Source organism: Rhipicephalus sanguineus, chromosome 6, assembly GCF_013339695.2.
Source record: "Rhipicephalus sanguineus isolate Rsan-2018 chromosome 6, BIME_Rsan_1.4, whole genome shotgun sequence".
Lineage (NCBI taxonomy): Eukaryota > Metazoa > Arthropoda > Arachnida > Ixodida > Ixodidae > Rhipicephalus > Rhipicephalus sanguineus.
Window position 1 is genome coordinate 153,901,313 of NC_051181.1, and position 17,459 is coordinate 153,918,771.

The window sequence follows — 17,459 nt, forward strand, 5'->3', positions numbered from 1 at the left end:
AGGATAAGAACAAGAGATTCCTTAAATAGAAGCAATATCATTCGTATGGCCTTAAGCTGTACGAGGGGCACTGATATGAAGCATAATGCAAACAGATTACACTTCTGCGTATTAAGCGAGCTCTGAACTGTCGTCGTCATAAAATAACACAAATAATATTGTGGTGTTGCGTAGGATTCACGCCGATGACATCTGTTACACTTCTTTCTGGGGAAGATGGACACGCTTCAAGAATTTAGAGCTTTGGACAAGCGTGATAATATACGGTAGCGCTAACAGCTTTACAGCAAAAGAGTTTGAACTGTTTCGTTGCACGTCACCAGCCGGATGTAAGTTCAAAAACATGCCAAGTCATAGACAACATTGGACAAGCTCAAAAGCATTATTAACAAAACTGACTAAAAGAATGCCAAGAAGAACACTGCACCTTACAAGTTATAAGTTAGCAAGGGTTGAATAAATGTAAGGATGACGAACAACTTAACTGTAAAAACACACATACGAAAAGTCACAACAAAACTTCACTCGCTTAATTTCGATTTTTAATGAGAGAACCCATGCACATGGCGTTTGACATATAAGAGCATTTTGTTTTCTCTCTCTCTCTCTCTCGTTTCTAATACGAGCAATGCTCTTCTATCATAACTCTCCGCTTATTGTGACACACACAGAGCTACGAGAATGCCGACAAGTTGAGCCTTGTGGAAGTGAACGGCACGGAGCTGCTGCTGAAAATGACCTTGGAGATGGAGAAGAACTTGCAGCGCAAGAAAAACGCACTCAAGGTGAGCAACGGCAAATAACCTAAGATACAGCAGCCAGTGATCAAAGGTTACCCACTAAAAAAACAAAAGTCGTTTAGAAAGAGATCCCTATAACATAGACAGCGTTACAATATAGAGATTCGCCTGTCTAAACGGCTGCTGTATTTGTGATAACATAGTATACACTAAAAAGTACGTTTTCTCGTTTTATTATAAGTCTTTTCTTATTACTGCACCATAGAACACCTGCTAGTGCGACTAATTAATAGAATTAATTATTTTAAGGCCAATTAGCAGGGCAAACTGGATTGCATTCATTCCAACTACAATTGTGGGGCAGCGTCTGGCCTGTCGTTCTCGTTACATTATTACGTTCTATAGTAATGTTTAATTAATTAATTAACTGATTCATTCGTTGTTTCATTTAACGGTCCATCTCATACGCAGTCAGCTTAACTGTGCTCTATTTCTCTATTCCTATGCATCGCAGCGTTTGGTGAAAAAGGCGGAGGAGGCAGTGGTGAAGCACAAATACGCGTCCGATCTCACGGTAAGCCAACCTAATGTTCACGCCCACCTTTTTTTATCTGGGGGAGTCCGAAAGCCCCCAACTTTGCCATTAGAGAATTTTAACCAGCCGCGGTTCACGTGGCGTATACGTCACCTGCAACTCTAATGGTACTAGTCTGCAAATCGAAGCTTTCTTGGGCTTTTTCTTCGACTTCATGGGTGGGGACTTCCGTTTGGTCCTGTGGTCTCTACTCTAGTAGACGTAGAGCGTAGTAAAGTCTCCTACTATGATAGGTTTGACCGTAGTATCACTTTATTGTATCACGAGAATTCGTGAACACGAGGTGTCGCTTCACACGGTGTCGTTAGTGACACCCCATGTTCACGAATTGGCTCCAGCGACACCCTGGGTTCATGAGCTCTCGTCTCCTCAAGCTTCCATCATCCCCTGAACTTCTGGCTTTTTGGCATTTTTACTGTTTCATAGCATTTAGCATGTAGCGCATGCCATAGCCTGATCAGTTCTACTTTAGTATCGCAACACTGATCTCTGCTATTGTATCGATAAAATGCCAGCGGCTTGCAGAGTGGACATGCGAGCAGTTACCGTTGCCAACTGTAATGCTACTCACTAGGGGTTACCTCAGTAACCATTGATCTTACCCCTGACTAGGTAGCGCCGCATTGGTGCTGCGGTTTTCTACGTCTTGAAAGCGGTGCAGCTGGGCCTCCTGCCTGTTATGCTCACAGGGGTTGCAGCAGGCATTAAATGTTGGTCGCGCATACGAGTTACACAACAATTTCAAATTCCACGTGTTCTTCTGAACTCCGAACGTGTTCCTCTTCTACATCTGGAAACTCTATCTAGGAGCTCTTGTGGAAAAGCCGCGTTTCTTTTTTGTTCTTTTTTTCTTTTTTTTTTCGCTCACCAGTCTAGCTCATTTATCTTTGTCCTTGATCGCCTTAAAACAATTCCAGACTTCGAAAAGAGAAAAAGGAAATACCAGGAAGCAACACCTTTTTACGGGAGCTTATATTACATTACCGAGTAGTATATTACATTCGCAAAACACCCTTCATTTGGCAACTTGCAACAAAACTTGACCACAAACTTGTTGAAGTCTCCGCCGTAAATCTGACCCTGGTAGCAATTAGCACGAAATAAACTTACACAAGAGTGAGACGCTTCCCGCAAGTGACTGTTAGTTAATAAAAAAACATGTAGAACGACAAAGAAATGCTGGTAAGGAACACATTACATCCGTTATTCAGCGGGTCACTATGCGACATAGTTATTGTCCCCTGAGCACAGCTTCTCCTCCAGGAGTAAACTCACCCACGAGAAAAATGGCTTTCCACAAACCAGCCCCAGCTTTCTTCACTCCAACTTATTCCGTAGGCAGGGGCCTAGAAAGAGAAATAGGGAGGAAACACGTTGCGAGCGTAGTACTCCTATCGTGAACGCGCTTCGAGAGTTCTGTTAGGTTGTACACTTCAAAGGTAGTGACTCCTTAGAGCTTGCCACGAAAAAGAAGAAAGAAAAAATGATATTGAAAGGTGGAGGTCGTCTATCATATTCTTCCTGTGGCACGCATGCTTCCGCTCGGAGGAACTCGATAGCGCGGGTCAACCTGCATCGGCCACCAGAGAAGCTCCGCTTTCTGTGGTTCGGTAACTTCGGTACCGTTTCTTTCGTCTTGCCCAGCTTAGTTTGTTTCTGTCTTTTCGTTACATTCTCCGGTTCGCAGGCATAGCAAAAAAATAAGTGTAATCCCTCGTCATGGCTTCTCTAGGCCATTCATCATGGCGGGCCTCTTTGGTATCGGCACCAACAGGACAGGGCTTTTCATTTCATCGCGCATCTTCTCAGAAGAAAAAAGAAGCGACGAAAACAAGAAAGGATGAGGCCAACGCCACGGAGGCCAACGAAAGGGTTCTCGTTCAGGCTGCTCGTCGGCTATACCGCCTCGGGCTGATGTATGGCGCCGCCCGAACCAATGACCACCCGTGGAGTGAGAACTGCAGAAATAGAGCACGCAGGCATGCGTCCGCGCAAGCGAAGCTGCGGACGCTTATCACCGGAGATGAAGGGGGAAGTCGCGAAAGTGCGTCTTCGCTTCGGGCCAAGCGGCCGAGTCCACGATGACTTCCCATCTCATCCGACTCCCTGTGCTACGCGTCTCACTAACACCGCTCGACGTTAGTTCAACCGTCATCAGCGAGCCAAGCAGCCGAACTTTGACACTGTTTCTTAGAGGCACTGTATTCTGAATAGACGACAGTTTATTGCTCACTTATAATGTGTGAGGAGCACGAGGAGGCTTTGGCAAGAGGAACCGCTGGCAAGGGCCCCAAGGTATTTTCGTTGAAGCGCTTCACAGTATTATGGACACGAAGAGAAGATGCGAATTGAACGGAGACAACGTACTGGGCTAATTCAGAAATAAACTTTGCTAAAACTGCTGCTTGGGCGAGTTGGTTCATGATTAAGATAATTTACACACACACAGCGCTGAGTGTGTGTGTCCTTCCTAAATGTTCCGTCTTTTTTTGCGCTGGTAAATCTATCTTAATTCGGAAGCTTTGGTGTTGGACGTGTACGGAATAGAGACGTCAGTAAGCACGAGGCTACGCAAGTTGTCACGATTTTAACTCCCACTCTGTGTGGTTCAGAGAGGATAATCTACCAGGTACGACTTCGTTTCTCTCCTTACCTTTGTTGTCACTATTCGTATGATGCGGGCCGGTACAGAGCTAAACACAAATGTGGAGCTAAAGCAGCCATCGAACAAGCTAACTGGTAAATGGAATCAAAGGCTTCGGTTAAGCTTCAGCATAATTATTCTTCCACGTTTCCCAGCGTATTCAGTTTTACAAAGCAATTGCTTTCTTTGCTTCATAAAACACAAAGTGCGAGAACAGGTACGAAAGGAAACCCCTTGTGGAAGGCATAAATTAATAAACGTGGATGGTCAGACGGAGGATTTTTAAATGTTCGCTTTAGAAAACAGTGACGACGGATCTCGGAACTCTGATCTAGAAACTGTGAGCAGGATAGAACGATAACATGACTTCACGTCGCATGTTGTAACCTGGACATTGCCTTTCCTCTGCCCCTTTCAGCGGGACGAAGTGGGCGCCGTCTTGATGAAAGAACTCACGGAAGGCGACGGCATGCTTCGCTACAGCGAAAAGTTCCACCGCTTCGTGAACGAGACGTATTCCGGCGTACACGTCCCGCTGGAGATCTTCGACGAAGGTGAGCCTCCTTCAATCAATCAATCAATCAATCAATCAATCAATCAATCAATCAATCAATCAATCAATCAATCAATCAATCAATCAATCAATCAATCAATCAATCAATCAATCAATCAATCAATCAATCAATGCCAGTTACAACAATTAACAGATACGTTAGCAATGATTAATTATAAACAGGCTGGCTGATCATGAAAGTTCTAATCAATTAGATATATTTATTGGCTATCTAATAATAGGCATCAGTTAATACGCACGAGTTCAACACTTACGACGATGGATATGCCCAATCACTAATACATGTGTGGCGCACATGGTTATAGTGACGTACAGAAACAGTAAGATTAGTAATAAATGGGTTGAGTGCGTTTAATTGCATTTTCACAACACATCAAGCGCACTGATTAGCAAAGAACGCACGAAAGTGCCAGTCTTGGTTCAAACTCTCTGATCCACGGTATCTTATAGAACTAAAAGCTGGCTTTTGCTTTTGCTAATGCGGCCTTATTTGGTACATGATGCAGAGTATAGATGGCACATTGACTCCAGAGTTGCTTCGTGAAATGAGTTTTCGAAGCCAAGCGACTTCGTAAGCGCGCATTCATAAGCCCTACTAGGCTATACTTTTTATAGTTGGCGTCGTTTCGTAAGGCGCATTTGCGGCAAGTGCGCCTAAGGAACGTCGACTGTTTTTAATGGCTGTACAAAGAATAAGAAACTGACTGCAACGCGCGGGGCGACGACCTTTAAAGCGCGCCATTCGAGCCTTTTCGCGCCATCTCACTAGTGATAACGAAAACATGCTGAAGTACCACCGATTTCTGAGTACCGCCACCGGCAAATGGTGTATATAAATAGCTCACCGTTTGATTAGTGAAGAACGTGCCGTCTACGGCCAAGTCGTTTCGTGCCACGCGTTGCCGAGCGAGAGGTCGTAAGTTCGACTCCCGGTGATCTTCTAGTTGTTTCTTTGCCATCTGCTAGTCTATATATTTCACCACGTCATATCCGTGATGGAAATACGTCAGTGGAGCCGTAGTGGACCCCGACATAAAACACTTTCGTGTTTAAATGATGATTGCTATTCAAAATAAATACCACACTTCGTGGGGCTTAGACTGTATGTCAGATGGGAACTTAAGAGCAACAGGGTGGCTACTTGGGCTGGTTGGTACTGCATTCTAAAAGGAAAAATACGTTCTTTGTGCGCAAAACGTTTCAGAAAAGAAGACAGATAGGAAAGAGCGCACTCCTATCTGACGTATTTTTCCTTTTAGAACTTAAGAGATTGCGTCAAATATCTTGTTCGACTCTCTATGCGGTACAGTGAACGTCTGACCATGGGACTGTTTAAAATATTGATCTTTTGAGACATTCTCGTGCTCGAGTGCAGCAGCCGTACCTGCCGATCGCCTTTTGCATATACAAAACATAAAGAAAACGTTCTGCCACGTGTCTATCCAATTTAGCAATAGCGGCAAGAGTGGAGCGTGGTATGACCTATTCAGAAAGTGAATACGCCAATGACAGCGCGAGACTAATACGCTCTATGCCTTAACAGGACGGTGTCTCGTTATTTGCACCGTATGCGCACGAAAGATTTCCTCATTTAGTGTACCTTTGCCCGGAAATTATCCTATCTTGTCTTTTTTTTTGTATTATACTACCATTGAGAACGGGCCTAGCAGAGAAAGACTTTCATTCGGAACGCTCTTTTTCCATTAGCGAACAACCGTCGCTAATGACACGAACGAGTCTCGGTTGGCCTACGTATCTCCTCTAACGTACAATGCTATACCGTAAAAGGTCCTTTTCGGCAATAGATTTTTCGGAATAAGGAGGCTTAATGTCTTTGATGTCTAAACCGATGAAAGAGATATTGATTAAGCATTTTCAATACTTTTCAATTAGCTCACGGAGGCTTTTGATGTTGTCTAATGAGCTCAAGCGAAGCGCTATGCAACATACATTATGCTTTCTTTTTAAGTTAACGAAATGGCCGCCAGAGCACTACGACCGTGACATGTAAATCATGCCGTACGTGACACAAATGTCGTGATTCTAATGTTTGGACTCGTCATTTATGTTCGCCATAAACTCATGTCAGATCCTACCAATTTTGGTATATATCCAATCCAGTTAACGAAACGGTCACGAGCGCATAAAATCGTGGATAGATAGATAGATAGATAGATAGATAGATAGATAGATAGATAGATAGATAGATAGATAGATAGATAGATAGATAGATAGATAGATAGATAGATAGATAGATAGATAGATAGATAGATAGATAGATAGATAGATAGATAGATGGGAGAATTCGGACATGTGGAGAAAGCATTCGAAATTCGTTTCCCCCAGTGCCGCTTCGGAAGTTCATTTCGGTGTGTCAGCTTATCGGCTGACACGAACAGGAAAAGTACACGTGATGCTAGGGCCGCCAGCCAAACGTGTTGTCTTACTCGCAGACGCTGAGGTACTGAACGGACTCAAGTGGTCGCAGGCCTTGGACGCAGCCTTTCGACAGAATGCCGAGAAGGACCCGGATCTCCTGTGGCAGTACTTCGGAAGCAAAGTGGGATACATGCGGATGTTCCCAGGTACGTGAAAAAACGTCTGTAGAGTACGTATGCCGCATATGGATTGAAAGGGTCCCTGACGAAACCATATCAGAGAATCAATGCGAAAATTAAGAGTTTTGTTTCTAAACTGAATATCGACCTAGGTGCACATGCTGTGTATAAAGACAGCTTCTCTCCTTTCGACGAGCGGTTGCCTTCGACCGTTAGGATGCAATGTGACAGCGACACGCTCGGAGGATCTAAAAGGTAGACGAAATAAAGTATGGTTACTTCTGAGGGAAGCTCGTTAGATGGATTTAGAGATAAGTAGTATTATTTATGTGGTCGAGCGTTAGAAATGAAAATACAAGTTTAGTTTGTATGCCCTCCAGCTCCTTATCTTTATAGTGGTTCTTGAAAAAGAAGAATGAATGACGTTATCTTCTACAATCCTAGCGGAAGCACGGCTCAGTGCCATATCATTGCGATAGCAATTATATGGACAGTCTCGGCTGGAAAATGTCCGTCCCCGTCGCCGTCATTCACCGTATATGTATAAGTATGTATATATATAGAAAGGCCACAAAGAAAAATATTTATTCTTTCCGACGCGCGGAATCGAACGGACGACCTCTCGCTTTGCAGCCCGCCGCGTTAGACGTTAGGCCACGACAGCACCGTCTCTCAGCCTTCTAACGGCGAGCTATTTATATACACCATGCAATTCAGCATGCTTTCTTAGTGGCCACATAGATGGCGCGACGTGCGCGCGTGTTGCGCGCTTTAAAGATCGTCGCCCCGCCCCTGCGAACGCCGTTGCTGTTCGCTCTACAGGGCGTCGTCGCTTTCGTGCGCTTATCTCAAGGAAAGAAGGGGCGGCCGGTGGGGTGCTTCGCTTCGCTCGCTTACGCTCGCTGCAGCGACCGCGTTTGCGAAAGGAGCGCGCTGTTCAAACAGAAATAAGTAACAACTGTGACAATTAGTTCGCGCTCGTCTTGCGTGTACCTGTTCGTTTGTTTCGTGCGTCCTGCTTTATGGTTGAGCAGTGCGCTTCAAGTGTCGAACTGTGACGCATTAGTTCGCGCTCGTCCTGTGTGCGTTCTTTTCGTGCGTCCTTTGGGCTCGAGCGATGCGCCGGCAATTTCGAGCTGCTTTCCGTTCTTCGCGTTACATTACAATTTATTGCTATCGCAATCATTGCTTCGCCGTTGCGGCGAAACTGTGACTTTTTTATTCATCTCACGGTCGCTGTATATCTGTCGAGGTTCTCAAAAGAATGGCTTAAGATAGAACGAGCGGGCGACGACGAGTCAAACCTGTCGATATTATTATTTTTTTTTTACGTTTTCGCTAAGCGTACCTATCTGCGCACCAAAGGTCAGGTAAGGCTCACGCGCTTTGGCCTTCGCGCCACAAATGGGCCAAGTGCAGCCTAATGCATGCGTCGGGGCTACAATATGCCAGGAACAAATGCCGGCCGGTAATGACAGAGAGGGTGCTACATTAACGTTTTGAAGGACGTCAGAAATATTAGGTGCCTTTTGCCAGACTAGGAAGAGAAAAAAAGAAAGAAAGAAAGAAAGAGAAAGAAAGAAAGAAAGAAAGAAAGAAAGAAAGAAAGAAAGAAAGAAAGAAAGAAAGAAAGAAAGAAAGAAAGAAAGAAAGAAAGAAAGAAAGAAAGAAAGAAAGAAAGAAAGAAAGAAAGAAAGAAAGGAAAAAAGGATCACGATATCGTCGCTGTCTCTGTGGCTGCACTGATAGTGGGGACGGTGCCTCCGCTACATGCCTCTGCGGCCGCGCAACTTTTTCCTTTGTGTGGCTTGGCTGAGCGTGGAGAAAGGTCGGCCGCCAAAAGTAGTCGTGTGGCGGCCTGGTTTCCAATCGAAGCTGGTCGGCGCCCAGCACAGCGGAGCACCGTGTCAGCCTGATCGATTTTGTCTCTGGAGCCAAGCTGCACGAAGAGAGGAGGAAGGGGAAATGGAAACAAGCTTTGATATAGAAGCCTCTCGCACTTTCTTCGCCTCTCTTTCTCCCCATATGAAGCGAAGGTTAAACCTGCGCTGCAGGCTCAGGTGGAAGCAACGTGAGGACAGCACAATGCAGAGGCGAAGAGCACATGGAAATCATCACGGTCTAGCGTCATTGCTGGGAATCCTTGCGATGGGACGTGCAGGAAAAATGGTTTACTTGAACGAACGGTTTCTTTTCGTTACTATTTGTGCAAATAAACGTGCGTCCTAGCATGTTCCGGTTCGTTCCACAAGTTTTTTTACAGTTATTTTCACAATGTAAAGAAAAGAAATTGATGACGGGCAATTCATCGGCAGGCTATTCCGAAATCCAGAGAGCGCTACTCGGATGAGGAAAACGAAACGAAACGGTGTAAAAAAATCACCGCATCTCCTTTTACGCCTATTTAGAGCACACAACGCGATTGCCACACTTTTCTAGACCCATGACTGATTATTAAGCCTATAAGCTCTAATACGGCCAATGGAATGTAATGAGAGGGGTGTAAGGGTGTTCCGGAAAAAAAACATTTTGACAAGCTAAGGGAGCTTAACTTGCAAAAAGCTCTACTCCAACATTCAGAATCGTTTCTTCAACATTCAACATTCAGCACCGCGCTTTGTCCCGTTTAACTCTGCCCGTCTTTGCGTCTCCATCGTCGTTAATGTTTAAAAGAGCGCATATCCAAGACTTCGACATGAATCAACTAGCCCCAGTCAACACCTTACTAACATTCAGAATTCAACATCCAGAATCGTTTCTGATTTACTTCAACCCTAGGGGCGTAGCCAGAAAGTTTTTTTGAGGGAGAGGGGGTGGTGGTGTTAACCAATATTCACGTATGTTCGTGAATGTGTTTTTATGGGCACGTGTATACACACATGCAAAATTGAAAAATTTCCGGGGGTGTTCAATTCCCCCCCCCCCTCCCCATGTACGCCAATGTTCGACTCGTAATATTGCCTAACGCCACCGATGGAGTGCGGACGTGCCGCACCTGATAATCGAATATGAGACTTCATGCGAAGAGGCTGAACGCCTTAGTCGATGATACACAGCACTGCGAATGCATCCGAATAAACGAAAAACGAATTAATAAGGTGGTGCGCGAAGTGTACAATACAGAAGAACAAGAATGAGAAAAGATGGGCGCGGGAACGTTAGAAAGGCGGAGACATCTTGGGCGCCCAAAAAAGCGCACGGATCGGCTCCTGCGGGCGCGTTAATGTTCCCTTCAATCATCAGTCTCCTCCAGAGCTCAACGGCGCCTTGGTTCATGGAGTGGAACCGCCGAGCCGCCGCCGAAGAAAGTGCGCACGCATGGAAAGTCACCAATGCAGGCAGCGCACGTGTGTAGCTTTTCCGGCATCGACATTCGCCATTACTCATGTGACAATATGCGATGCATCAAGCGAATTTGAGGGTTGCTTCATTTTCGATACCCCGTACAGCTTCTTTTTTGCCGCTCATATATCACTATCGGGACGTTAATTCAGTTTCCCGTTTTACTCATTCCGCGCAGGAGAATCCTGTAGGCAAGAATGTATTTTCTTTTGTTTTTGCTTACGATGTAGATTATCGACGGACGTGGTGGTGGTTGTGCTAAAAAGAGGCATACCATCTCGTAGAACAATAAAACAGGACGTTAGAAGATCTTAAGAAGTGTTAGATAAGAGGCCGTAAATATTTTTCGCTATCAGACTTTGTACATCGCCCCCTAATACTTTTCGTCAAGCTTCTTGTTAAAAATGAAATAAATGAAAAGGAAACAGCTCACGAATGACCCATAAACATCATGAAGGAGAGATGCTCAGGATATGTCTAAACCAACGTGAGAACTTGCTAATTGTGTCTTTTTGCGGGCGTATTATTTTTTTTCTACAGAATATTACGATGACTGTGTACTAAATAGTACACGACGACATCCACCACAAGAAGTCAGTAGTGACTAACAAAGACAATGATAGGTTCTGCCTCTATCTTTCTTTTTTTTTGCATTTCAGCAAATCGTTGGAAGGTCGCCCCTGGAAAGCCCGACCTGTTCGACGTCCGGATGAGACCTTGGTAAGTGAACCTAAATGCAATGCAGGAATATTTATGATTAGTATTGTTTCGATGCACCTATTGGTGACCATTTAAGAAAATCGAGTAAAAATCTGGTTACTATTGACAGGGCTGTAGCTAACGACAAAACGAAACAGCTTTCTTTGAAAGAAACATAACTAAACTTTTAGGAATAAAGACTCACTCTATGCGATTTAAAAGTACCTAGCTGCTATATCAACAAAAATTTTATTCAATACATTTTTGTTTTGTAGGTTTATAGACGGTTCCAGTTCACCGAAGGATGTCATCGTATTGATGGACACGTAAGTTATTCTCCCCGCATGTGCTGCACAGTGAACTGAAGCAGGGGCGTAATGTAAGGGTATGGCATTATGAGAACGAAGGTTATCTGTGAACTTACTGTCTCGACCCCTCAGCTTAAAATATCCCGCTCTAATGTGACCAATTGAACAATAACCTTTAAAACGCGAGATGTGAAATGTGAAGTCATAACGAATAAGCATCATTCCTGCTGCTTGACTAAATTGCAGCTTAGAACATCAATACTCAACGCTGTCATGCTCACAAAATCCGGTTTTCGGAAAATTATTAGCCCGAAAACAAAACTATAGAGTTTAGGCGAGGAGTCAGATTTTGTCATGTCAATGACAGTTCAATAGAAAATGTTAATAGTGGTCTGACAAAGAAATATTGGCGGTTGTGTCTTCTGCGAAGGACGAAATGAGAGGCATTAAACCTGCTCCTTCTCGCGTTTTCAGGAGCGGAAGCATGCATGGGCCGTCTATGGAGATCATGAAGTTGTCTGTGAAGTCGCTGTTGAAGACCTTTGAAGAAAATGATTTCGTCAATGTGGCCTCGGTATGATTCATCGCTTTCATTTCGTTTCCGCAAGACGCAAGTCAGCGAGGAAGGCTCACTCGCGTAGCTGAAACGTGATTTCTAATAACACCCATCTATGAGTCTGTCAAGGGGTAAAATCTCTCGATGCTTGGTCTCCGTGCACTTACATCTTGGTACGATGCAGTTTCATGAAAAATAAACATAAATGCGTTAGCTTGTTTTTCTCCGCATGGTTTGAGACGTATTTCTGTTGCGACTATATGTGCCGAGTGATATATGAATGCTTTTATGAAGAGGCTTCTGTAGAGAAAACAAAATTCACAATTTACATAACGCTGTTCTAATGGCGCATTCCCCATCTGCAAGAAAGAGAGAAACAGATAGAGAGCGATGAATGATCACGTGACAGTAAAAAAAACTAAATCATCAGGTCGTATGGATTACTAACAACATTTGCATGTCAAGTTCTAAGAAAAAAAATGTCCTTCACATACGTACGATGTTTTTATATAAAATTGGTTGAGACAATTATACAATCTTGTGCGCTTCGCTGTACATTATTGCTGTAACACTATTTACTGTGCCCCTAACCCTTCTTTGTTTCTCAGTTCGCAGGCGAAGTTCGATGGGTATCCTGCTTCGACACATTGGTGCAAGCCAACAGGCGCAACAAAAGGGTAAGGCAATCCTAGCGTACTTCGGCCTTCACGATGTAGCACAGCGTATAAAGACGTGCTACACCGCGATGTTTTGTGGAAAGCTAGTGTGAAGTATCGTGGGAGCAGCACCTCACAAGTTTCGAACATTCTCCCTCATCACGAGAGCGAAACTTCCAAACGTAATCAGTCTAACAAAGATAAAAAAAATGGCTGAGGTTTAACAATTTAAGCCTTGCTATCACGAGCGAAAGGTATGACTGGCTTGGTTTTGCATCGTAAGGCCTCGTCACGTGGTACCGCAACGGCGAGGCTCCGAGCTAGCCCAGCGGATCACGCGGCGTGACGTCACGCCTGCAACACTCGCGCTCCGGCGGCTCAAGGTCATTGCGACGCTATGAATGACCTTGGGAAACAGTGATGGAGCGCTTTCGCTCTAAAAAGAACACGGCAAAACACTATCGAAGACAACGTCTTCGATAGCGATATCCGATTTCTGACAAATATATGGGCCAATCCCGAAGACATTGCTGAGTAACAAAGCGTCTTAGTGAGTCACGTGACTCAAATTAACGTATTAATTTGCGTACTATCAGAATTCGCTAGCGTCGACTAATGTCGGCTTATGTTGGGTAGAATGTGCTTATTGTCTGCTAGTGATTAGCCTGGTAATTAAAGGCCAAATGATTGCTAATCTTCGTTAATGTTGGCTATTAGCTCTCATAAGGCTGGCATTGTCACTATTCAGCCTCATGCCAATGAGTGAGTAACATAAAACACTTTGATTATTTTTTTCCTGAAGTCCGCTTTGGGGCTGTTGATCGTTGTCCTGTCGCGTGTAACTTCACAAGCTCTAAAAGTTGATGTCTGTACGTGTTCATTCTAGAAATTCATGTTTTCTCATACGCGGCGCTTGCTTTACGCCGCACTCGTACATTTCGAACTTTCACTCTCTCCCTAACAGATTCTTTCCAAGAGTATCGATCGGGTTACCGACGGCGGCACGGCGAGCTTGTCGCACGCACTCGACTTCGCCTTCCGCACGATGGCCGATGTAAGTACCAAACAACCGTACGCGACATTCAAGCGCTAACTGCCGCTACTCTAGTCGCCCCTTCACTGCCAAGGCACACATTCTTGCAAGCTACCGTGGTACAACCATATCGTGTTTGTGTTTCGGAGCGGATGCCCCGTGACTCGCTCTTAAATGAGCTTTTATTTGCAGTTCCAAGAAAACAAGACAGGCCACGCAGGTGCGGAGTGTATTCAAATGATCATGATCTTCACGGACGGTGGAACTGAGGACCCCACGCCTTTAGTAGAAAAGCTGAACGCTGATCTCAAGGTAAGTACAGTAACGAGCGTCTCACGGGAGAATTCATCCGGTCAAATGTGGTCACTATATGTCAGTTACAAATGTCGTCACTGACCAATACATGACGTCATATGTCGGTCAGTGACAAGGGAACAAGGAAGAAAACAAAAGGGAGGTTAACCAGAAACATGTGCGACTGGCTACCCTACGCTGGGGGAATGGGAAGGGGAATGGGGGAGGGAAAGATGACAAATAGAGGAGGGAAGGAAAGAAAGAAATGAGCAATAAATGCGCTGACGCGTACGCGTTGGTTGCACAATACTATAGTCATAGGCGTTCACACAGGCCCGTAGGCCTCAAAAAGCACAAAAGTGCTTTAACTTCCTTGTGGGCCGACGAGCGACGGGGACGGTGCTCCAGCAGCATCTGCACGGAGAGCGGCCAACCGTCCAATCGCCGGAACGGGTCAGAAAGTGTTCGTCTTTCAGAGGCAGTTGAGGGCAGCGGCATAGCAAACGATCGATGTCTTCTTCCGTGCCGAAGACCTTGCATGCCGCACTGTCGGTCACTCCAGTTAATGTGTATTTTTTCGTGAAGGCAACCCCCCACCAAAGCCCACAAAGACGCGAAGCTTCACGTCGGCTTAGGGTTTAAGTGGTGGAGTCTCGTATGTATTGCAACAAGTTTTGTAATTATCATACAAGGTAGATGTGTATATCATGCGAACAAGAAATTCAGAGAAAAAAAAAAAAAACATGCGTGGGCCTGTGCTTCAGGGAGAGGTTTGACACACTTCCCCCGTAAGGCGTAAGAAGATAACCATAATCAGTCGTATAACGAAGGGGTTTGCGACGGGAGTACTTAGATATAACGTGGAACACGTGCTTACGCTTGTTTAGACTTCTATATAGTTGTCAATGAAAGAAACATTGAAGTTCACTGTCGGCAAACCTCGACCATAACCACTCTGCTGTAAAAATGCCGTGTGTCGTAGATAGAAAATTATCATCATCATGAACCGGCATTGGCTCAATGACCGCCCAAGCATTCTGTACAGATGGTTAACAAGTGAAGCTGAAACGTGGCCACGATCTCTGCTGTGAGCCTGTGACCCAGTATTATAGGACTTATTGCAAGCTGCGCTAACTTTATTCGCAGATTCGTATCTTCACCTACGTGGTCGGTCCACACCCGATACCGTACGCTACACTCAAGGCTCTCGCTTGCAAAAATCGAGGTAAGGTCTACGTAACGATTGTGTTTTTACGACTGTTTGATGCGCGAAACGCAAAGTTGCACACTTTCTCCATGCAGGAAATGGCATAGCAACCACATATTTTTATGCGAATGTGGAACTGGCGTCTCGGGGTATTTGACGGTTAAAGGATGCATTGCTGAAATTTAGAAAAGAAAAACAAAGGAGACAGACTGGCTCATATTTGTTAATTGTTTTTTTTTTTGCATAATGCGCACGTATTGCATCTACAACGCTCTTTTGCTTGTTATTTTTTGCCGCTGCAGGTTACTTTACTGCCATCACGTCGTTTGGTGCGAGCAGGTACAAAGTACAGGTAAGCAGGAGTATTATTCTGACTCCAGAAGTGGTCGCTTTGAAAAAAGAAATTGCAGTGTTGATCTCTCGCTATAATATTGACGCAAGAGAGACATGTTCAAACTAAGCGCGCAGGTTCGTGCGCCCCCCGAGAGAACAGCGGCCCGATGCTAAAACAAGAAAAGGCCGTGATGGCACGCGACTTCACAGCGCGTGTTGCGATGAAGAAGAAGTGACGCGCCGCTCGAGGACCTCTCGGAGATCGATTCTTTTTTTTTTTTCGATCTCCGAGAGGTCCTCGAGCGGCGCGTCACTTCTTCATCGCATCACGCGCTGTGAAATCGCGTGCCATCACGGCCATTTCTTGTTTCAGCATCGGGCCGCTGTTCTCTCGGGGGGCGCACGAACCTGCGCGCTTAGTTTGAACATGCCTCTCTTGCGTCAATATAGATAAAAAATACTGAATCATAGAGCAACATACCACTTATTTTTTAAAGTAACAACGACATAGTGCTTCTATAACACAGTATAGATTGATGAATCTGCTAGTTACAAGGGAACTAGCGAGAGAGATGGAGACAGATAAACAGAAAGAAAAAACATACTCGAGCGAACTATGTTTTAGGAACCGGAACAGACATAAAAACGACATTTTGTTTATAAAGGTAGATTTTAAAGAAAGTTTCTGTTTTCTTGCAGGAATACTTAAAGGTGCTCAGTCGGCCAATGGTGCTCTCTGGGGACAAACAATTCACGTGGACAAACTTTTATCAAGACTCCGGGGTGCGAATATCTTTTTCATGCAGCATTTATGATTTCATCAGAGCGTAAAGAAGTTTCTAACGAGTTGTTCTTTGTTTTTATTTCCCAGGGGATAGGTCTGCTAACAACAGTGACACTGCCAGTCTATAACAAGACACACGGAACGGTTAGTGACTTATGTCTTTGAATTAAGACTGAAAAATACGACTAGTTGGATTTGAATATTTTTCTGTTGACTTTGGACCGAGTCTTGTTTGTTAGGACGCTACGTATTCCAAATATGACAGTGGTTCTTGCGCTAGATGCAAGGAAAAAATCTGAATACGCGCTAGAAGCAAATATTTGTTTGCGCTGAGTTGTAAAAAAGAGCAGGAAATGTTAAGCTGCCAGTTCAGCGCCTACACTGTTATTGAGCTTATTTTGTTGGCAAGGACGCGAATATTGTGCTGAGTTTCGCTGCTCTTTTATAACATTCACAAATATGTTCTATTCTAAATTTTTAATTCAGAAGAGCTCGTTTATGAAGTTATAACACAAATGCGGCCAAGTCCGCTATACGCGACAAGCCTTCGATTAGAACTTGCTCTATGATTTAAACAGAGCCTAATATTGTGCGGACCTCATAGAATCGCGAACAATTAAATATAGTCTACCAGCATAGCTTGTCGTTAGTGGTGGAAACTTAATTAGAAGTAATTTATACCATTTCGTAAGCTTTCCAAGATCGGCGAAATCAGTTTAATTGCGTCACTGCTCCAATATCTTGTTATATGCACAATTAGCAGATGCATTTTGCGGACGAAGCTGTTAAAAATAACTGAACACAACAAAACACAATACGCTACTTACAGTCATACTTAATGTGATAAATTTAGTTAAAAATAACAATCTATCTTCCCACCATCCGATTCACTCGTGCTTGGTTGCCCAGTGCGTTCATCTGTGTGTAGTACTGGAGTACATTTTCAGACCTTGCCACAATTTCACAGAAGGACCAAACCATTGTAGGAGTGATGGGAGTTGATGTCTCTCTCGAAGAGCTGAAGGATCACGAACCCACGTACAAGGCATGTGCCTTAGATATTACCACCATATCATAATGACTGTGCAGGAAGCGCAGTCTGAACGTTCTTACAATATCCTGGTTTGCTCTTTTCT

At 44.4% G+C, this 17,459-nt stretch overlaps 1 protein-coding gene across 1 annotated transcript in view; it reads left to right on the forward strand.

Annotated features, from left to right (window-relative positions):
• The window catches only part of LOC119396834 (voltage-dependent calcium channel subunit alpha-2/delta-1), a 112,793-nt gene extending 95,392 nt beyond the window's left edge, over positions 1-17,401 (forward strand). Inside the window, exons 4-18 of the mRNA XM_037664171.2 lie at positions 672-785; positions 1,255-1,314; positions 4,398-4,533; positions 7,007-7,138; positions 11,113-11,173; positions 11,428-11,478; positions 11,935-12,034; positions 12,625-12,693; positions 13,637-13,726; positions 13,898-14,017; positions 15,146-15,224; positions 15,509-15,558; positions 16,239-16,322; positions 16,411-16,467; positions 17,291-17,401. Coding sequence (XP_037520099.2) covers positions 672-785; positions 1,255-1,314; positions 4,398-4,533; positions 7,007-7,138; positions 11,113-11,173; positions 11,428-11,478; positions 11,935-12,034; positions 12,625-12,693; positions 13,637-13,726; positions 13,898-14,017; positions 15,146-15,224; positions 15,509-15,558; positions 16,239-16,322; positions 16,411-16,467; positions 17,291-17,401 — 1,314 coding nt within the window. The remainder of the gene's footprint in view (positions 1-671; positions 786-1,254; positions 1,315-4,397; positions 4,534-7,006; positions 7,139-11,112; positions 11,174-11,427; positions 11,479-11,934; positions 12,035-12,624; positions 12,694-13,636; positions 13,727-13,897; positions 14,018-15,145; positions 15,225-15,508; positions 15,559-16,238; positions 16,323-16,410; positions 16,468-17,290) is intronic.
• Positions 17,402-17,459: the final 58 nt, after the last annotated feature.